The sequence below is a fragment of the Myotis yumanensis genome, unplaced genomic scaffold (assembly GCF_028538775.1).
Source record: "Myotis yumanensis isolate MYYU_CA2020_CCGP unplaced genomic scaffold, mMyoYum1.0.hap1 SCAF_1, whole genome shotgun sequence".
NCBI lineage: Eukaryota > Metazoa > Chordata > Mammalia > Chiroptera > Vespertilionidae > Myotis > Myotis yumanensis.
Window position 1 is genome coordinate 90,455,353 of NW_027223752.1, and position 23,016 is coordinate 90,478,368.

General features: G+C 37.9%; 1 protein-coding gene across 2 annotated transcripts in view; it reads right to left on the minus strand.

The window, feature by feature from the left end:
- Nucleotides 1–23,016, minus strand: part of STRN3 (striatin 3) — a 119,623-nt gene that overhangs the window by 55,158 nt on the left and 41,449 nt on the right. For both annotated transcript variants that reach the window (XM_070427488.1, XM_070427497.1), the window contains exons 2-5: nt 13,287–13,390; nt 12,785–12,858; nt 8,947–9,028; nt 4,833–5,006 (exon numbers count right to left, since the gene is read on the minus strand). In XM_070427488.1, the coding sequence (XP_070283589.1) occupies nt 4,833–5,006; nt 8,947–9,028; nt 12,785–12,858; nt 13,287–13,390 (434 nt within the window). The remainder of the gene's footprint in view (nt 1–4,832; nt 5,007–8,946; nt 9,029–12,784; nt 12,859–13,286; nt 13,391–23,016) is intronic.

Here is a 23,016-nt window from a genome sequence, read left to right on the forward strand (position 1 = left end):
CCCCAGCCCTGATCATACACCGGTGGGGTCCCTCAGCCTGGCCTGCACTCTAGGACCCCTTGGGGGATGTCGGAGAGCTGGTTTCGGCCTGATCCACAGGGCAGGCTGAGGGACCCCACTGGTGCATGAATTTGTGCACTAGGCCTCTAGTACTTCCAATAATAAAGATAAGTTTTTTTAAAAAAGAAACAATAATGAAGAAAATGTTATTTGAAGACCTGCTGTAATAAATTTAAGATATGAGAATTTGTTTTGAACTTTCATAAATTAAGTGCTGCTATCCCTTAAATAGAAACTTCTACCTCTAAAGTGAAAACTCATATTTTAGGTTTTACAATTATATTTGATCACAGCAATACATGTGCATGGCTTTAAAAGTCAAATTGAGCACAATCCATAAAAGACAGAATTGATGAATCAGACTTACAAAAATTAAAAACTTGCTCTTTGAAAGACACTGTTAGAGAATTTAAAGACAAGACCACAGATTGGGAGAAAATATTTGCAAATCACATATTTGATGAAGAACCGGTATCCAGAATATACAAAAAAGACTCAAATCTCAACCATAACAAACAATAAAAATGAGGAAATTATTCAAATTGACACTATCAAAAGATAAATGGATGGCATAAACAGATAATGGACATCATTGGTCTCCAGGAAAATAAAAATTAAAAAGCAAGGATGGACTGTGAGGGTCTAAGAGTTAACTCTACTTGCATGCTGACATACTGTTTCTTTTGAGATGTTTCTTTTTGGTGTTCATGATGATGAACTTTGTATGGGTCTTTTTTCAGTAATTTTATAGTGCACTTGGGGGGAATCCTTTCAAACCCCTCCCCCACCCCCCAAAAAATCCTGGAAAATGCAATCTGTATTCCTAGAGGTGGGATTATTGGATCAAATGCGAGTTCCATTTTTAACTTTTTGAGAAAACTCCATACTGTTTTCCACAGTGGCTGCACCAGTCTGCATTCCCAGCAGCAGTGCAAGAGGGTTCCCTTTTTTCCACATCTTCACCAGCACTTGTTGTTTGATTTGTTGATGATAGCTATTCTGACAGGTGTGAGACGGTACCTCATTGTTGTTTGGATTTGCATCTCTCAGATGATTAGTGACTTTGAGCAGGTTTTCATACGCCTCTTGGCCTTCTGTATGTCCTGTTTTGAAAAGAGTCTACTAGTATTTAGGTCCTTTGCCCATTTTTTTATTGGATTGTTTATCTTCCTTTTGCTAAGTTGTATGAGTTCCCTGTAAATTTTGGAGATTAAACCCTTATCAGAGATAGCATTGGCAAATATGTTCTCCCATGCAGTGGGCTTTCTTGTTGTTTTGTTGATGGTTTCTTTTGCTGTACAGAAGTTTTTTATTTTGATGTAGTCCCATTTGTTTATTTTCTCCATAGCTTCCATTGCCCTAGGAGCTGCATCAGTAATGATACTGCTCTGACATATGTCTGATATTTTGTTGCCTATGGAGTCTTCTAAGATTTTTATGGTTTCCCATCTTACATTTAAGCCCTTTATCTATTTTAAGTTTATTTTTGTGTATGGTGTAAGTTGGTGATCTAGTTTCATTTTTTCGCATGTATCTGACCAATTTTCCCAACACCATTTATTGAAGAGACTTTCTTGACTCCATTGTATGCTCTTGCCTCCTTTGTCAAATATTAATTTAGCATAAATGGGTTGGGTCGATTTGTGGGTTCTCTGTTCTGTTCCATTGGTCTATATGTCTGTTCTTGTGCCAGTACCAGGCAGTTTTGAGAACAGTGGTTTTGTAATATAGCTTGATATCTGGTATTGTGATCTCTCCAACTATATCCCAAGAAATCAGAAAAACCAATCAGAAAGGATATATGCACTCCTATGTTCATAGCAGCACAGTTTACAATAGCTAAGATTTGGAAACGGCCTGAGAACACATGAGCAAATGAGTGGATTAAAAAACTGTGGTACATCTACACAATGGAACACTATGCTGCTATAAAAGAAAAATAAAATTTTACCATTTGCAACAGCATGGATGGACCTGGAGAGCATTATGCTAAGCAAAATAAGCCAGTAAGAGAAAGATAAGTATCACATAATCTCACTCATTTCTATATATATAAAAGCCTAAGCAACCGTTACAACGGAATGACCGGTCGCTATGATGATCACTGACCACTAGGGGGCAGATGCTCAACACAGGAGCTTCCCCCAGCCTTCAGGCCCTGATCACCTGATCGGGGCTGAGCCCCCAGGCTGGGATGGGGGACCGGGGGTGGGTGGCAGTAGACGCAGCTCATTTCCCAGGGGGGGCCGAGGGCCGGCTCCCTCCTCAGGGCAGCGGCCAACCTCCCGGGTACCTGGGGGTAGGTGGCAGTGGATGCGGGCAGCAAGGGATGGAGGAGGGGGGGAGGTGGGGAACTGCACAGTGGTGGTGCAAGGGCAGCGAGGGAAGGAGGAGGCAGGAGGCAGGGAACCTGACAAGCCCTGATCGCCAGCCAGGCCTAGGGACCCCACCCGTGCACAAATTTTGTGCACCAGGCCTCTAGTGTGGGATATAATGAACAACATAAACTGATGAACAAAAATAGAGGCAAAGAAACACCAAACAGACTGTCCAACCACAGAGGGAAGGAGAGGGGGAGAGGGGAGTATAAGAGATCAACCAAAGGACTTGTATGCATGCATATTAGCATAACCAATGGACACAGACACTGGGGCCGTGGGGCTTGTCCTGGGGGGTGGGAGTGGCCGGGGAGGGGTAAATCAGGGGAAAAAGGAGACATATGTAATACTTTAAACAATAAAAAAATTCAGTTACTTAAAAAAAAAAAGAAAGAAAATGCAATCTGTAAATATATTCTAGAAATCTTTCTTTTATTACTACCTTAACAATCGTTTAAATACCATTTCACATGGTCTTTCCTTCTGAAACTCCTAGTCTGATGTTGGCTCTCTGGATTGATCTTTGAATTTTCCTAGCTTTTCAGTCCTACTTTTTTAATTTCCTTTTCTGGGAGAGTCCTTCAACCTTATATACCAAGTTTTACATATAAATTCTTTCTATCACACTTTTTAATCTCTATTAGCTCTTTTTTGATCTCCAACTAAACTATTTAAAATAAGCCCTGGCTGGTGTTTCTAAGTGGTTAGAGCGTCCGCCCACACAATGAAGTCATATGGGTTCAATTGCTGGTCCTAATCTTGCAAAGGCAAGAAGTTGTTGTGGATCTTTAATTCATATTCATATGTGGCATAGTAAACTACATTACTCTAAAATATTTATAAAACTTACGAACTACTTAGCTTGGTTAGCTAGTAACTTTAGTTAAAAATTTAGAATACTTTTTCTTTTCCTCTTATGCTACAAAAACACTCTATGCTTCCTGAAATCCTGAGTATAGAAAATAAAGGTTCTATTAAATGCTAAATTGCTTCCATTAGAGACCTTATTTTTCAGAAATAAAAAGCCTAAACAAAGACTTGTGCTGACTTGAAAGTTATAGAACATGTTTTAAATAACTGTGTCAGAAAATATATCTAAGATATAAAATAATGCTAGTTTATAAACTGTACATATAAATTTCTTAAGGTCTAAATGAACTCAATGAACTCGTTTGATTTTTCCCCATTCTCTTTCTTTTCTTTGTCCTTCCAATCTATGTTATTCAATGTAATATCTAATGGTAAAAAAATCTTTTTAAGTTTCACCTGCTTGACTCCTTGCATTTATCAAGTCTGTATTAACCAAAGCATAACTGATAGATGGTAAACAACAAGTGCTGACAAGAATATAGAAATCAGGATTCATAAATTTCTGGTGGGAATGTGAAATAATTCAGCCACTTGGGAAAACTAGAAATTCCTCAAAAAGGTAATCAGATTTAGCATATGACTGAGCAATTCCACTCCTAACTATATACCCAAGAGAACTGAAAACATGTCCAGATTTGTATACCAATGTTCAAAGTAGCATTACTCATTATTCCAAAATGTAGAACCAACCAATATGCCAATCAACTGGACAACAAATAGATGGACAAAATATGGTATATTCACAGTACAGAATATTATTTGGCAATAAAAAGAAATAAATTACTGACATGTGCTATAACATGTATAACCCTTAAAAATATTATGTTAAATGAAAGGAGCCACTCATAAAATAACCATTTATATGAAATGCCCAGAATAGGCAAATCTTTAGAGACTGAAAGTATATCAGTAAAGTTGCTTGAGGGGTTGGGAGGGAGGGTGAGAAAAATGTAGGAGAAGAGTATGGGAAGTGACAGCGAATGAATATGGGGTTTCTTTTTAGGGTGATGAAAATTTTCACAACTTAAACTGTGGTGATGGCTGACAACTGTGAATATCCTAAAAACCATAAAATTATATACTTTAAATGAAATTTATGGTATGTGAATTATATCTCAATAGAGACATTAAAATAAAAAGAACATTTGGTAGCTATCTGAACCCAAAAAGAACACAAAGCCTTATTCCTTTCACACTAGTGTATAACCACTGCTATTCTGATTACAGAGTAGCATAATACTTTATTGAAAATACTCATAAAAATGTAAAAATCAGGATGTTAAAATAACTCTGAACTACATGACATCATCCTTAAATTTTAATTTTGCACCTATTTCAGAATTATTGCCATTTTAAAAGCACATAAATGGAAAATTTATTTGCCCGTGGTACCATTTAGGGAGAGAAGAGTCTTTAAATTTGAACTCTACCCATTTTAAAAATTGTTAACAGTAGTAAAAAGAAGCTAAAAAGATTCATAATGCCCATATATAAACAATATTAACCTACAAGTATATATCATACCTTTTGATTTCTTGTCCTTTTTGCTTAGGAGATTCACCTCCATTCAGGATCTGTTCTAAATTCTTTGTTTCTACTGATCCATTTGGTTCTGAATTGGACAGTCCAAGTAATGACCTTACCCGCTGAGACCGTACATCTAATATTGTATCTGTGTAACCTACTTCCTGAAGATATCTAAAAGAGAAAATTAAAAATATAAAAACCCACATATTGTTAACACCAGCAAACTTAACTAAAAATTACATTAAAGGATTTTAGAAAAACCCATAATCCTATAAAATATATTCTTCCTTTGCCTCAATAACTGTCTTCTCTATAGACTAGCTCCAGTTTTAAGAGAAAGGCCAATTACAAACCAAAATTTAATTAAGAAAGTGAATAGTACATCCAACATTAATCAAGGGTCAATTATTAAATCCTAAAAAGCCCTAGGCAGTGGTTCTCAACCTTCCTAATGCCGCGACCCTTTAATACAGTTCCTCATGTTGTGGTGACCCCCAACCATAAAATTATTTTCGTTGCTTCTTCATAACTGTAATTTTGCTACTGTTATGAATCGTAATGTAAATATCTGATATGCTATATGTGTTTTCCGATGGTCATGACCCACAGGTTGAGAACCACTGCGAGCCTTAAGAGGCCGTTATGAGTTGATGATAAATATTTTAAGTCTGGAAAGTGGTAAGAAATGAGCAGAACTAAACCTCAGAATCGTTAGATGCTAGGTTTAGATGGACAGGTCACTTCTCCTTCTGGGATCAATTATCTATCTCATTGCATTTCTATCATCCTATGGTCTTCAAATTTTCTGTATATCTAAACCAGAGTACTTAATCCAGAATCCAGGATGAAAATGAAAAAGAAGAAAGGGACTGGATTATGACATAAATATAGATGATGGGTCATAAGTGTCTTTGTGTGACAAATTTTAAAATTTCCATCTAAAGTATCTTAGCATTTCTTATGCTAAAAAGGAGTATTATACTGCTTAGAGAAGAACAAAAGATTTTTAGGTGAAAGGTAAAGACAGGGAGACTAGTTTGGTTAGGACACTAATGCAACAAGAAGTAAAACTTAAGAGAAAAATAGATGCGAGAAAAGTAAGCAAACTATAATCTGTGATTTGGTGCAATAATACGTATGTTAGTAGAATAAAAGAAGATCTAAGAGCCCTACCTGGTTTGGCTCAGTGGAGAGAGTGTCAGCCTTCAACTGAAGGGTCCTGGATTTGATTCCAGTCAAGGGCATATACCTCAGTTGCAGGTTCCACCCTGGCCCTGGTTGGGGCCAGTGCAGGAGGCAACCAATTGATATGTCTCTCTCTGTCTCTTCCCCTCCCTTAAAAAAAAAAAAAAGAAACAAAGAAAGGAAGGAAGGAAGGAAGGGAAAAATATCCTCAGGTGAGAGGATTAACAAAAATAATAAAAATATATTTTAAAAAGATAAGAATTTTGGAAATTTTTCAGGTTTCTAGCTTGTATAGTTGGATGGTGGCTCTATTCAATGAAATGAAGAATGGGTCAAAATCTGGCTTACAAGATAATTATCACATAATTACGTAGTGTCTATAAAAGTGACACTGTTTATTAGGCACAATGATAAGAAAGGTCAAAAGCTCAAAAGAGAATGACTGGGTATATATATTTGGGCATCAGTGTTCGGTGGTCATTTAAAGTCATGAATTTAAATTAAATTATCCAGAGAAAAATCATAAGTAAGAACAGAAGGCATGGGTACACAAATATCTAATGGGCAAAAGAATAAGAGAAACTGAGAAAAATTAAGAACTTGAGAAATTAAGGATAAAAATGATAGCAGAGAGTAGTACCATGAAAGTAAGAAAAAAAGTTCCAAATGGAATGAAGTTAATATAGAATGTTTCCAAGAGATCAAATATGAACAGAAAAGGTCGTTTAAATATGTCTGATAGAAGCGTCACTGGAACATGAAAATGGGAACCTACACAGTTGAGAAATGAACAAGGAAGACTGGAAATAAACTCTTACAGAAAGGTGAGAAGAGACAGAATCTAAATCCAGGCAATGGGATTAGGCATTCATGAGAGAAATACTATACAACTGATTTGTCTACAGCTATAGCAGTCTTCTAAAAAATGCAATCCTCTTTTGGGGAAAACAACTTCCACCACACTGCAACCATGTAGTCTGAGTGAGCAGCCAAGATATTACACATTACACAATCCAGGTACAAAATAACCGACACAGACAGTTATTTGATCAAGTCAAGCCAATTCTACTCGGTAGAAATTACTCTATAATCAGGGATCTCCTGCCATCTGGAGAAAAGTGATTTTCAATAGAAAAAGAATAAAACTGATACATAGAGGAGTAGAAAAACAGAAAATAAGAAAAAATCCTGGGTTTTCCAGTCCCTGGAAATTCATGACTTTAAATTACCACCGAACACTGATGCCAGTGCTACTCCCCGCGCATCTTCCTGACACTCAGTTATTCAGCACTTCTCTCAATTCTGCTAGCTACCCCATCATCCTTCCAAACAATGTTCTTACTAAAACTAGTTTGAGTTTTGTCACTGAGAGTTCAAATTGATAAATGCTTCTTCGAATGAAACATTAGTAACTGAGGTGATGAATGTGAGGTTTAAATACATTTATAGAAAGAAAAGCAAAAAGTTAAGGAGTTCGCACCTGAGAGCCTTCCTATTTTCAGTGAAGTAGAACTTGAGGTGCTCTAATGACAGAAAGAGAGAATGGGCTGAGATGTGGTAAAAGTTTACAAAATCCACTGAAGGCAATGGGAGGAGGTGACCAGGATTATGGAGAAAGGCTCTTTGCAATGTTTGGACAAGAAACTATGAATATATGCCCTTGTTCAAGGGCATCTATAAGATTCTATAATTTTTCTCCAAGAATTATTATTATTTTTTATTTTAATCATCACCCAAGGATATGTTTGGTTTTAGAGAGAGGGAGGGAGGAACACCGATGTGGGAGAGAAGCATCAATTGGTTGCCTCCCATACATGCTCTGACTAGGATCAAACCAGAAACTTAGGTACATGCCCTGACCGGGAATCAAACCCGAAATCTTCTGGTGTATGAAAAGATGTATCATTTAACTGAACCACCTGGACCCGGCCAGGGCTCTCCAAGAGTTATTTAGAAGTAGAAGCACAATAAACTGAATGAGGGCTGGGGATGTTGCAAGTAGGTATAGTAAAATGACTGCTGGGAGAGGGTAAGCAGTGGGCAGCAAAAAAGCAAAGGGTGCTAGCAAAAGGGTGATGGATAATGGGGTATAAGCTGGAGCTAGGGAAATGAAAGCAAAAAAAAAAGCAAACAAAAATAAAATAGAAACCAAACATAGGTCGAGAGGAGCTAATGAAAAAAATAAAGTAGTCAGGGTCTAAAGAGCAAAGTAAAGTCAGAGGGTGAAAACATGGAACTTGGAGTGAGAAGTGGAATTTAAGATAATTGTTGGATCATGGACTACCCCAGAGGTAGTTCTAGGTAATATAACAAGGTCAAGGGTCTGACCACACGTCACTGGGTTACTTAAGTACAGGTAAAGATGTCTAGAGTTGAGAAGGTTGAATACTTGTAAGTAACCCAAGATATTGGGAGTACCACCAGTATCAAAGTTGCAAAACGTAAGAGAGGAGAAGAAATAGATCAAAGACAGTAAAGTTTGCCACAGAAGTACTTCTAATACAACAAAGAATTCTAACGTCAAAAAGAGGTCCCTCAAAAATTCAAGTAAAGGGTAGGAACTTGGCAAGCCACTCCTAATGTTTCAGATAACCAGTTAAATTCTTTCTCGAAACCAGTCTCACTTAAAACCAAATATGTGAATTTTGCAGTGATGAAAATGGAGTGTCTACAAGTTTGAGCTCTATATTGTTTTTGTTCTGGCCTTCAAGGTCTTTACAACATACTACCTGGTAAATCAAAAAACAGCATCATCCTGGGGAACTTTCAGAGGAAACAAACTTTAAAAAGATCCAAGCATTTAAAAAACAATATAAAAACTATATGCATTGTACCAGTATCATTAAATAATTTTTCACTTGAAAAGTGACTGAATATAGGCACTTCCTACCTAGATCCTTAAAACTGAAAATGAGCCATTACTCACTGTCTTAACAGCTGTCTGCCTTGCTTCCACGTTAACTGGCTATTCTGAGGCGCTGTGGGAGCTTCTGTGTCTTTGGTTTCTTCTAAAAATTAACAACAAAAAGACAAGTTTCATACACATTATTTCAGCTATTGAAAATAACTGCCAAAGTTGTCTAAGGGGAAAATTCCCACAAAAATACACCTAAATATTTGTTATAAAGAACAGAAAAAAAAATTAACTTTTATTGAATATTTACTGTGGATCACACTCATTTCAAATGTGTTTATCCCAATAACCCAAACACTTAGGTACTACCCTCCTGTTTTAAAATTAGGAAAAGCCACGTGTACATTAACTATAACTACCAAGGATTCAAAAATCAAAAGCCCAGGCTTTGAAATACAATATTATTATTACTTTTCTAACTACTAGAATTCTGCTGAGTTGAATACTTCTGAAATTAAAAAGCTATACTCAATATTTACAGTAGCTATTCAAAAGCAACACAGGTAACAAATTAGGTATATATAATAACAATCCTGAACTGGTATCAGTAGACTGTATATAGTTAATTTCATTTTTAGAACTAAAAGTTAAAGTTTTACTACAGGTAAAAAGTCATGTTTATTCTCAGGTAACAAAGTATATAGATTTAAAAGTTTAATAAATAGTATAATTTCAGGTCAGTTAAGCTCTGAGTAAGTATCCTTAGACTGAAATTCAAAACTACTTATGGGCACTATTTTCCCATAAATTTCTATTATAAAAATAAAGATAAAGGAGAGCGGGCCATTAAAGATCAACCCTCAATGAACGTCGAGAACTCAGAATGGATCACAGTTGTTAGGCTCCTAGACTCCTTAGTCACATGAACAAGTACTTATTGGTAGTAATACAAATATTCTCTACAGATATATTACTTCTCTAACCCTAATAATCCCATTATTATTTTCTCATTCTTCCCCTGAACAAAGGAATTGCTACAATTTCTAGAAATAATTCTTTCATTCTAATAGTAACCTTATTTTTATAGTTATAATTTTTTACTTATACCATTTTGTTATTTTTAAATCACATAAAATACAATTCATAACAGAAAAAAATTTAAAAAGAATACAACTGCCCCAATTCCCATCACCAAAAGTTAGTATTTAAGACTTTATCATTTCATATTTTTCATCTGAAAATACACACTTAAGCTTCTCCCTCCTTAAAAAAAAAAAAAAAGACAATATGTGTACTGCATTATAAGCTGCTTTTGACAATGTCTCTTGAACATTCTCTCTATGGCAATAAATATAGATTAACATCATATAAAATGATTACATAATATTCCATAGAAAGTATATACCTATTTAATTTAACCAGTCCCCTAATGTTGAAATTAGTTTCCATTATTCACTATTATAAATAATGCTGCTAAGGATATTCTTGAAGTACATCGTAAGCGTACAGCTCAATGAATTTTTGAACACACCCATGTAACCAGTACCTAAATGAAGAAACAAAACATTGTCAGCATCCCAAAAGCTTTCCTTGTGCCCTTTTCCAGTCACTAGATAGTCCCAGAAGAGCATCAACACTATCCTAAATTCCCAAAACTAGATTCATTTTTAATTTAATAACATTAAATCAATTATGTCATTTTATGTGACTCATCCATGTTATCAGGTTTATTTATAGTTTGTTAGCTTGTTGCTAAATAGCATTCTGCTATGCTAAAATATCACAATATATTTGTGAATTCTAATAATGAAGAGCATTCCAGTTGTTTCCAGTTTTTTTTTGCTATTAAAAATGATACTATGAACATTCTTATACAAGGCTTATAATGAACATACATATGCATTTTAGGGAGTGGAACACCTAGGAATGGAATTACTGGGTCCCAGGGCATGCTATGTTCCGTTTAGGAATACCACTGACAAATCGATTTACAATCCCAACATCAGTAGGTCTACAAGTTCTCATTATTCCACATCCTCATCAACACTTGCCTTTTTCTTTTTTTCATTTTAGCCATTCTGGGAGGTGTCTAACTGTATTGCACTGTGTTTTTAAATTGTATTTCCTCAATTATTGATAAAATTGGGCATCATTTCATATGCTTCATGGCCATTTGTAAATTCTACTTTATCAAGTGCCTTTTCAGGTCTTTTGCCTGTTTTTCTACTGTTACAAGTTTTTTAAAATCTAAATGCAAGGAAAAAGGAGCTCTTTAGATATTTGGATACAACCCCTTTTATAGGGTTAGTTTTACTATATATATATATATATATTATTGAGACAGGGGTATAAAAACATGCATATCTTGTACTTTTGCCAAATCAATATTTTGCACATTTTTTTATATTTTGCTTTATTTTGAGCATATAAAAGGCAATACTGATTCACTTAATGTTTATCTAGACTTTGATGTAAATGATTTTATCCCACTTTGTTTGCATGGTGTGTTTCTGACCATCCCTTTGCTTGTTTTCCCATTAAATATCCTGAATAGTTTTTCTACCTCTGTAAAAACAATCTACTTTGTTATTAGTGTGTCTCCCATAAATAAAATACTTGGATGTTATTTTATTCCTCAATTTCAAGAAATTTCAATAGTTAAGTTTAAAAACAAGTCTTTCAGTGTGGGCAGGAAAGATTTATTTGCTAAATGATTTTGCTTTATACAAACTGTTGCCCTGAGACCAGCTAGCTAATTCTGACTCTAGTTCTAGGAAAATATGGCTGCAACTAGCCTCCTTCCTCACATTTATGCACCCCCAGTATGGACAGTTCTTGAGTTCTAGAAAGTGATTGCTTATTTTCTGAATATTCTAGCCATATTAGAAAGTGGAGAAGATCTAAAAATAAGTCAACTGCAGGTTATATATATGAAGTGTTCTGCCTAGTTCTAAGTACTTAATATCAAACCAAAAACCAATGAACTAAATTTATAAAATGTACTATAATACCTAACTAAAAAACAACAACAAACCCATATGTAAGCTTTATTGTCCGTACCATACATATACATATTTGACTTTTTAGATATGGAAACAATCATAGGAGAAGAAAAATTTTATATCTAAAAGACATCTTTTTGTCTTAGTACACAACCTCCAACAGCATAGAATTCAATTTGTACCATTAAAATATATATATAAATGGGTTCTAAATATACCTGAGAAATTACTAGTATTACTTCCAAATATTGTATCATGTGAATAAAAATATACCTTATTAGACTTTTAGGATACCCAAATTGTAATCATATGGAAACCTAAAATTAGCTCTTTTCTATATACAGCCCCCACTTTCTGCACAACTATTTGTCAGATAGTACTCTCAGACTCACTATTCACTAACAGTTTAGAAAAGAGCTAGGCCAACTGGAGATACATTTCTCATTCTCTTATATTTATTTGGCTGCCTCTACAATTTCCAAATTCAATTAAATTTTCCAAATGTTTTAGAACTAAACTGAGTTAACCACAGCTTCTCCAAACAAAGAGTTTTCAATAAAAAATTAAGCTTACATAGAATGGAACAATAATTGCCTACAGGTGGAGAAAGAGTTATTACATCATTACCTTTCACTTCTAATTACTATAAAAAATGTACCTACAATTTTACACAGATATCAACACAACAAAAATAGGACAAATAACCTTAGGATTGAGATGTAGATGAAACTACTTACTTTTATTCATTTATTATTTTCCCCAAATTCTACACAGTAGCAGTATAATAGTCAACCATTTGACCAACCAATTCTTTCAAAGGAAAAGAGAACATGTCTATTAAGTAAAAATAAGCTTAACCAAACTATTCTTTGGGAAGGGGTCAGGGGCAACAGAAGAATAGAGTTTACCTGATTCAAAGGTTGGCATTTTCAAATCACCTTGGTTCAGTTCTGTGCCATATTTTAATTTGTGATATTTTGCCCTGAAAAATTTAATAATAAATTGTTGAAAGAAAAAAATTTTTTTCCTTTTCTACACAGTTAAGAAACTACTGGTAGATTTCTCCAAAAACAAATAAAAAACGGCATGAATGTATTTCTTTCAACTTTACTTGCAAAGGAAGCTGGAGGAAAAAATGTACCACTTTAAGTTAATAGAAAAGAGAGGTAAATTACCCAGCTAACATATATACCCAAGTAAAAAGAAAATCCCAAGACTTAGATTCTATGACAAAAGATATTTCAATTTAAAGATTTCAACCTTTTTTCTTTCCTCATATAACAATCAAATGAAAATATCATCTTGTATTTTGTATCTTTCTAAGTGCTTTTGAATACTTTGTACAATGATAAAAAAGAGAATAAGTGTTCTAATTTAATTTACTCATATAATAAAATGAGACACACATACCTTTCTTGTTTTAATGCATACTCTAACATCTTTATTCTTCTTACTAAATCCTTCTTCAAGTTCTCTTGACCTTTTCTTTCTCCTTGCAAAAATGCTATTCGGGCCTAAAAATATAAATGGTTCATTTATTTTCATTTTTTCTTTACTATACATAGGGAACTGAAAAAAGGAAAACAAAAAAAGTAAATTTCTACAATTTTATTTATGATAGCAAGACTTAAAATTCATAGAAGCAGTCAATCAAACTTTCTATTAGATAACACAATCACTTTAAAAATAATAACTACAAACTATCTGCTTATAATCCTAATGACTACTAATTTTACATGATCTTGAAAGTAAATTGTATGCGGTCCAGCGGTTGAGCATCGACCTATGAACTAGGAGGTCACAGTTCTCCTGGTCTCAATCCCCAGTGTCGGGTGTGCAGGAGGCAGCTGATCAATGATGTTTCTATCTCTCTCTCCCTCTCCCTTCTTCTCTCTAAAATCAATAAAAACATATTTTTAAAAAATAAAGTGGCCAATCCATGAACTTCACCGTTCTTTTTAAAAAAATAATGAATAGAGGAAACAGACAAAAGATAAGGATATAGAGAATTTGAACAATGTAGCAAATCACCTGGATCTAATAGTCATCTCAGAACATTCTACTCAACAATAACAGAATATACATTCTTCTCAAGTATACAAGGCCACAAATTAAGTCTTAACAGATTTTAAAAGATATATATTATAAAAAATTATCTCCTCTGAACAAATGCATCAAGTTCAAAATCAGTAAAAGAAACAAACTCAAAGTCACATATGTGTGGAAATTAAACAACACACTATTAAACAACCAATGGAAGAAACCACAAGGAAAATTAGAAAGGAATGAAAACACAACACAACATACCAAAACTTATGGGACACAGCAAAAACAGTGCTAAGGAGAATATTTGTAGCTATAAATGCTTACATTAAAAATACATAAGAAAACAACCTACATTTACAACTTAAGAAACTAGAAAAAGAATTTAGCAGAAGAAAAGGAATACTACAGATTAAAGCATCTATAATCATCTATAATAATAAAAGCATAATATGCTAATTAGGCCGGACAGCTGAACGACCTTCCAGATGTCATTCCGGATGAAGCCATGATGGCGGGGCCAAGGCAGAGGTGGTTAGGGGCGATGAGGCAGGCAGGCAAAGTGATTAGGGGCAATGAGGCAGGTAAACAGAGCGGTTAGGGGCGATGAGGCAGGCAGAATGGTTAGGGGCGATGAAGCAGGCAGGCAGTGTGGTTAGGGGCCATCAGGCAGGCAGGCAGGCAGGCAGGCGAGCAGTTAGGAGCCAACAGTCCCGGATTACAAGAGGGACATCCCCAAGGAGTCCCAGATTGCAAGAGGATGCAGGCCGGGCTGAGGGACACTCCCCCCATGCATGAAATTTGTGCACTGGGCCTCTAGTATATAAATGAAATAGAGAACAGAAAAACAGGAGATAATAAAGTGTTAGCATCAATCCTTCTAAAACATTTCCAAAAACTGTAGAGGGAAAACTCCTTAATTCAATGAGGTCAGTAATACCAAAGCCAGTTAAGACACTACAAGAAAACTACAAACCCCCAAATCCTCAACAAAAAAGTCAGCAATATATTACAAAAATTACACATCATGACCAAGTGAGATTTATTCCTGATATGCAAGGATGATTCAATGTCAGATAATCGATCTAAGCAATACACCTCATTAAAAGAATAAAGGAGGAAAAAAACCGTATTTCAAAATGATGCAGAAAAAAAATTTGACAAAATTAAGCACCCTTTTATGATGACACTCAACAAACTAGGAATAAAAGGAAGCTATCTCAACATAATAAAAGCCATAATGAACATCATACTGAGTAGTGAAAGATTTCCCTCTGAAATCAGAACAGGGCCAGGATGCCTACCTTCAGCACTCCTATTCAACATAATAATAGAAATCATGGACAGAACCATGAGGCACCATTTGCCAAAAAGCTGCATTTAACACTCCACATCCGTTCCCCACTGATCTCTGGGGGAAAGGAGTGGACAAAGGAAGTTTAGACATATGCCCAGTAAAGGTCTGAGTGATGTGGGCAGGTGCCTGTCTGTCAATCACACCTGGGAACAAATTAGTGGCCAGGATGGGCATGGCCACTGCAAGCAGTGAAAAATGAATATATTAACTTCTAGACAAAAAAGTGCACTCTCTTGGCTCCAGGGTGCTGGGCTCCTGTGACTCCTATTGCAGGGGCATGCTCCCCTGTGCCCACATGGCTTATGGCCATATAGGGCTCCATGCATAGACCACAATGGAGTTTAATTAGCCTGGATGCTGAACTCCACCCAGCTACAACATGGAATGGGGGAAGACTGAACTCCCACCTGCACCTCTTTCAGGACTGGCTTAAGGTGCCAGAGGACTTTGGAACCTGAGGAATGTAACTTCATACATATAAAGCCTTTATCACATTTCATCCTTCCATGGGGGTTCCTGAAAATTCTCATTTCAGGGGTACCCCAAGAACCTTAACCTCGCTCCCACAAGTGACAAAGGAATTCAATCCTCAGGTAACACCAAGTTACAGCTAACACAAAAATCAATGGCATTTCTATAAACTATCAATATATAATTGCTAAAAAAAAATAGGAAAGCAATTCCATTTACAGTGGTATCAAAAAGAATAAAATACTTAGGAATTCACCAAGGAGGTGAAAAACTGGTACAATGAAAACTATAAAATACTGCTGAAAGAAATTAAGACAATAAATTGAAACACATTTCATATTCATGGCTTGGAAGACTTATTAAAATATCACTACAGCCCAAAGTGATCTATACATTCAGTGCAATCCCTATCAAGATCCTAATGCTAAAAAGCAGTTAGTTACTTACAAGGGAGCACCCATACGACTGTCAGCTGATTTCTCAACAGAAACTATGCAGGCAGGCCAGAAGGGAGTGGCAAGAAATATTCAAAATGATAAATAGCAAGGACCTACAACAAGATTACTCTACCCACCGAAGCTCTCATTTAGAATTGAGGATCAGATAATGAGCTTTATAGACTACAAAAAGTTAAAGGAGTTCATCATCACCAAACCAGTATTACATGAAATGTTGAAGAGGGCGAAGAAGGAGAAAAAGAAAAAAAACAAATATATAAACAATAAAAAGGCAATAAATACATATCTATCAACAATTGAATCTAAAAGTCAAAATAAATAAGAAATCTAATGAACAGAATAAACTGGTGAATAAAAGAGAATCAGAGGCATAGAAATGAAACAAATTGACGATTCTCAGAGGGGGGGAGACAGGAAGAGATTAAACAAAAATCTTATATGCATAAATGCATTACCTATGGACACAGACAATAAGGTGGCGAAGGCCTGGGGCGGGGCGGAAATCAGGTGGAGGGGAGCAATGGGAGGAAAGAAAGAGCATGACATCTGTAATACTCTCAATAATAAAGATAGATAGATAGATAGATAGATAGATAAAATAAAACAAAACTTGGGGGGGAAAATCCCAATGACATTTCTTATAGAAATAGAAAAATGCATCCTAAAATCTACATGGAATATCAAGGGACGCCCTAACAGCAAAAACAATCTTGAAAAATAAAATTGGAGGCCTCACACTTTCCAATTTCAAAACATACTATGAAGCAACAGTAATCAAAACAGTATGATACTGGCAAGAAGACAGACATATAGACCAACAGAACAGAATAGAGAGATCAGACATAAACCTTCAGGACATTATGCTATATCAAATGAGGTACACATAAAGACAAATACGGTACTGTATGATTCCACTCTTTTGAGGTATCTAAAGTAGTCAAATTGACAGAAACAAAGAGTAGACAGGTAGTTACTGGGGAGAGGGAAAAGGGACAAGGAATAGTTGTTTAACGGAATTAATGTTTCAGATTTGTCAGATAAAAAGGTTCTGGAGATCTGTTTCACAATACTGTGAATATACTTAAGACTACTAGCTATCTACCTAAACATAGTTAGGATGGCAAATGCTTTTTAGCACAACTTTTAAAAGTATTTTAAAAATAGTCTTTTTTAAAAAGGACAAACCAGATGAAAGAAGGTATCTGTAAAACATATAAGCTGAGAATGGGCTCATCATATATAATTCCTATCTTCTCCATAAAATGACACACTACCTTTTTAAAAATGACAGCCCGATGAAAATATTGTAAAAAGACTTACACTACAAGATCACAAGATATCAAAATGGACAATCAAGATATGAAACAGTTCTCAACTTCGATAGTGTTCAGAAAAATAAAAATAAAAAATAAAAAGAGTAACAAAGGGGTTGGTCGACCAAGATGGCGGCGTAGGTAAACACCGGAGACCGCTGCCGCAAACAACCATTTCAAAAATACAACTAAAAGACTGAACGGACATCACCCAGAACCACAGGAAGGCTGGCTGAAGAGAGACTCTACAATTAGAAGGAAAGAGAACAGCAAATCGAGGCTCAGAGGCGGCGCAGTGTGGAAAATACAAAGGTACCGAGGTGCGCGCGAAAGCGGGCTGGTGGCTGAGGGCGCGGTTGTCGTTTTCTGTCGGGAGTGAGTCTCAGACTCTGGGCTCCAGATCCGGGCGAGTCTCTAGGGACCCAGACTCAAACGGGAGAAGCGGGATTACCCGGCATCAGTTGGAACCTGAGGGCAGCTTTCTCTCCGAGGTTTGCAGCGGCTGCCGGGGTTCTGAGAAGCAGAGCCTCTGGGAACAGGACTGAGCGTGGCCATAACTGCTCCCTCCGCCCGCCCTGTTGATCCCGCCCTGCCCAAAGCCTGCGCACAGCCATTTGCCGATCGCCTCAGGCAAAGGCTGGATTAGCGCCTCCCCAGAAGACAGACGTTTTCCGCACAGCTGATTCCTATAGCCAGTCGGCCTGAGGGTCAAATCCCCCTAGTGTTAACTACAACAATTAAGGCTTGGCTAGAACAAGACTGCGCACAGAGACCACAAGGGGGTGCACCAAGAAAGCATAAAAGATGCGGAGACAAAAAAACATGACAGAAATGGAGGATATGGAGCTAAGAATCGCAATTTTGAGGGCTTGCCATAAATTTGTGCAGAACCTCACGAAAACTAATGAGACCCTCGATGCTACAATAAAGAAATTAGAAAGTAAGCATACACGGACTGAAATAAAGAATATTATACCCAATAGCAAACCAGAGGAGTACAATAATCAAACCAAAGATTCGACAAAAAACACCCAATTGGAAAAGCAAAATGAAAAAAGAATCCGAAAGTGTGAAGATAGTGTAAGGAGCCTCTGGGACAGCTTTAAGCGGTCTAATATCAGAGTCATTGGAGTGCCAGAAGATGAGAGACAGCAAGATATTGAAAACCTATTTCAAGAAATAATGGCAGAAAACTTCCCCCACCTGGTGAAAGAAATGGACTTACAGGTCCAAGAAGCGCAGAGAACCCCAAACAAAAGGAATCCAAAGAGGACCACACCAAGACACATCATCATTAAAATGCCAAGAGCAAAAGACAAAGAGAAAATCTTAAAAGCAGCAAGAGAAAGAGGCTCAATTACCTACAAGGGAATACCCATACGACTGTCAGCTGATTTCTCAACAGAAACTTTGCAGGCCAGAAGGGAATGGCAAGAAATATTCAAAGTGCTGAATACCAAGAACCTACAACCAAGATTACTTTATCCAGCAAAGCTATCATTCAGAATTGAAGGTCAGATAAAGAGCTTCACAGATAAGGAAAAGCTAAAGGAGTTCACCACCGCCAAACCAGTATTATATGAAATGCTGAAAGGTATCCTTTAAGAAGAGGAAGAAGAAGAAAAAGGTAAAGATACAAATTATGAACAACAAACATGCATCTATCAACAAATGAATCTAAGAATCAAGTGAATAAATAACCTGATGTACAGAATGAACTGGTGATTATAATAGAATCAGGGACATAGAAAGGGAATAGCCTGACTATTCTTGGGGGAAAAAGGGGTGTGGGAGATGCGGGAAGTGACTGGACAAAAATCATGCACCTATGGATGAACACAGTGGGTGGGGAGTGAGGGTGGAGGGTGGGGTGGGAGCTGGAAGGAGGGGAGTTATGGGGGGAAAAAAGAGGAACAAATGTAATAATCTGAACAATAAAGATTTAATTTAAAAAAAAAAAAAAAAAAAAAAAAAAAAAAAAAAAAAGAGTAACAAAGTACCAGATTGGCTAAAGTCTTAAAAAACCTAACTGTACTATTTGTTGAGGAAGGTATGAATCAACAGATACTCTCAAAAACAATTTATAAGACCATAAACTGGTATAGCCACTTGGAAAAAGTTGCACATCATCTATATTAAAGTTGAAGATATAAATACATTAAACCAAAATATCCCTAGATATATATCCAAAAGAAATGCATGTGCATACTAGGAGATCTATAAAAAATATTCTCAGGACCAGTTTTTTTTTAAATCCCCACCTGAGGATATTTTTCCATTGATTTTAGAGAGAGTGGAAGAGAGAGGGAAAGAGAGAAATATCGATGTGAAAGGAACACATTGATTGGTTGCCTCTTGCACCTGTCCCGACCAGGGCCTGGGCAAGGGAAGAGCCTGCAACTGAGGTACGTGCCCTTCACCGGACCCTTTGGTCCACACGCCAACGCTCTATCCATTGTGCCAAACCGGCTAGGACCCCAGGATCATCCTATATAATAAAACCCTAATATGCAAATCGACTGAACAGTAGAGTGACCAGCAGAACGACAGGTCGCTATAATATGCACTGACCACCAGGGGGAAGACAACGCAGGAGGCCCCCCCCGCCCCCCCAAAGGGGGAAGCGACTGGTGGAGGCGATAGGGGGCAGGGCCGGCCAGTGGGCAGTGCCAGGCCGCCAAGCCAAGGCAGGTGCCAGTGGGGGGCCCTGATCGCCCCGCCCGCCAGTTGCCCCACAGATGGCCCTGATTGCCGGCCAGGCCTAGGGACCCTACCCTATATATTGGGAACAGTCTCTTAGATTTAAAAATTAAAACCTGGCAAGGCTACTCTAACACTGAAAAAACACGATGATGCAGCAATGACATGCATGGACTCTGGCTTGCACATCTTGTGGTCAGTCCTGATTCTGACACTTATAACTCTGTGACAAAGCCAATTACTTAACTTCTCTCTGCTTCAGTTTTTCCACCCATAAGATGGGGGAAATAGTACTACTGCCTCAGAAAGATCATGTTGTGTACTACTTTTTATAAAAAGGACAAAAAAAATGTAGCTGCCCATACAACAGCAAGATGCCGTTCACCTGTATGAAAAGTATGGTCACTGGTACATACAGCGAGAGCATGCAGGATGGGCTGAGGAACCACCCCTCACCCCGTGCATGAACTTCATGTACAGGGCCTCTAGTATTTTATAATTAGTCAAAGACTACAGATATCCATCAATTAGAAAACAGATAAAATCACAGTACAGTGAAATACTATAGATCAAAGAAAATAAGCTACAGTTATACACAATGCAGATGAACCAACATAATATTAAGAAAAAAAGCAAAACAAAAAAGACAACATTCTATATAATTCCATTTGTAGAAAGTTAACTATTAGGCAAAACTAAACTAATGAGCAATACACACTTAGATAACATATAAGGGTAACATAACATTAAGAAAAGCAAGGAAACAATTTCACTAAAAGGATAGTGGTTACCCTATTGTGTGAAGGAGGCAGTGATGCTTTAGAAGGGACAGGCTGTGAGGCTTCTAGTGTGCAGGCAATGCTCTATTTCTTGACTTCTCCAAGAGTGATACCATGGAGGCTCTTTTTATAATTGGTTAAACTGCATGATGTTTCATATACTTTTCAGCATACAAATTATATTTCACAAAATATCAGGTTGGCTAAAATTTTTTAGTATTTTAAAAATTAATCTAACTCTTAAGGGTTAGATTCAAGAAGTGTATTTTTATTGTGAAGACTAGAGGCCCGGTGCACAAAAATTTGTGCACTTGGTGGGGGGGTCCCCCTCAGCCGGGCTATGCCCTCTTGCAGTCTGGGACCCCTCGGAGGATGTCCACCTGCTGGCTTAGGCCCGCTCCCTGGGGGAAGCGGGCCCAAGCTGGCAGTCAGACATCCCTCTGGCAGCCCGGCAGCCCTCGGGGAATGTCCACTTGCCAGCGGGGAGCAGGCCTAAGCTGCAGTCGGACATCCTTAGCGCTGCTGAGGAGGCGGGAGAGGCTCCCACCACCACCACTGTACTGGCAGCCGTCAGCCTGGCTTGTGGCTGAGCAGAGCTCCCCCTGTGGGAGCGCACTGACCACCAGGGGGCAGCTCCTGCATTGAGCGTCTGCCCCCTGGTGGTCAGTGTGTGTCATAGTGACCAGTCATTCCCAGTCTTTCTGCTGTTAGGGTCAGTTTCATATTACCCTTTTATTATATAGGATTATTATATAGGATAGAGGCCTGGTGCATGGGTGGGGCTGGCTGGTTTGCCCAGAAGGGTGTCCCGGATCAGGGTGGGGGTCCCGCTGGGGTGTCTGGCTAGCCTGGGTGAGGGGCTGATGGCTGTTTGCAGGCTGGTCACACCCCCTTCAGGGTGGGGGTCCCCACTGGGGTGCCTGGCCAGCCTGTGTGAGGAGCTGGTGGCTGTTTGCAGCTGGTCACACGCCGTTCAGAGTAGGGGTGCCCTCTGGGGTGCCTGTCCAGCCTGGGTGAGGGGCTGATGGCTGTTTGCAGGCTGGTCAAGCCCCCCCTCCCCACCCAGTGGGGACCCTTACCCCATGAGAGTGTGGCCAGCCTGGGTGAGGGGCTGATGACTGTTTGCAGGCTGGTCAAGCCCCCCCCCCCCCCCCCCTTGGGGACCCTCACCCCATGGAGTTTTGGCCAGCCTGGGTGAGGAGCTGATGGCTGTTTTCAGGATGGCCACACCCCCTTTAGGGTGGGGGGGGGGTCCCCCCTGGGTACCTGGCCAGTCTTGTTGAGGGGCTAAGGGCCGTTTTCAGGCTGGCCAAGCCCCAAGGCGACGGAAGCTCCCAGCTTCTCCTTTTTTTTTTTTTGTTCTGGGATTTATTTACCTTCTATAATTGAAACTTTGTTGCTTTGAGTGGAGCTCAGAGCCACCCGTGGCAGGCAGGAGGGAAGCCTCCTGCTCACTCAGCTCCATGGCCACAGCCGGCTGAAAGCAGGTATCTGAGGTTTATTTATCTTCTATAATTGAAACTTTGTTGATTTAAGTGGAGCTCAGAGCCGCTGGGGCAGCTGGGAAGCTTGGCTTCCTCCATCATTGGGGCAACCAAGCCTCCTGCTTGCTCCAGCTCCGTGGCTGCTGGCCACCATCTTGGTTGGGTTAATTTGCATATAGTCTCTCTGATTGGCTGGTAGGCATGGCTTTAGGTGTAGTGAAGGTATGGTCAATTTGCATGTTTGTCTTTTATTAGTGTGTAGATAAGATGAAGATAGAGGTCCTTTAGTTAAGAGAAAAGGGTACTACAATAACTTAAATAAATGGTCTTTTTTAGAAACCATAAGTTTTCATTTTTTATTTGCCAAACTCAACTGATTTTTATGTTTTTAATTATTTAATATCAAGAGTAAAAGAGTAGATGATTAACTTGATTACTACAAACATTATTTGTACAGGGAAAAATAAACTTTTATAAATTTTTTTCCATATCCAATCTCAGTTAATTGGGAGTAACAAAACTTTTTAACTTTTAA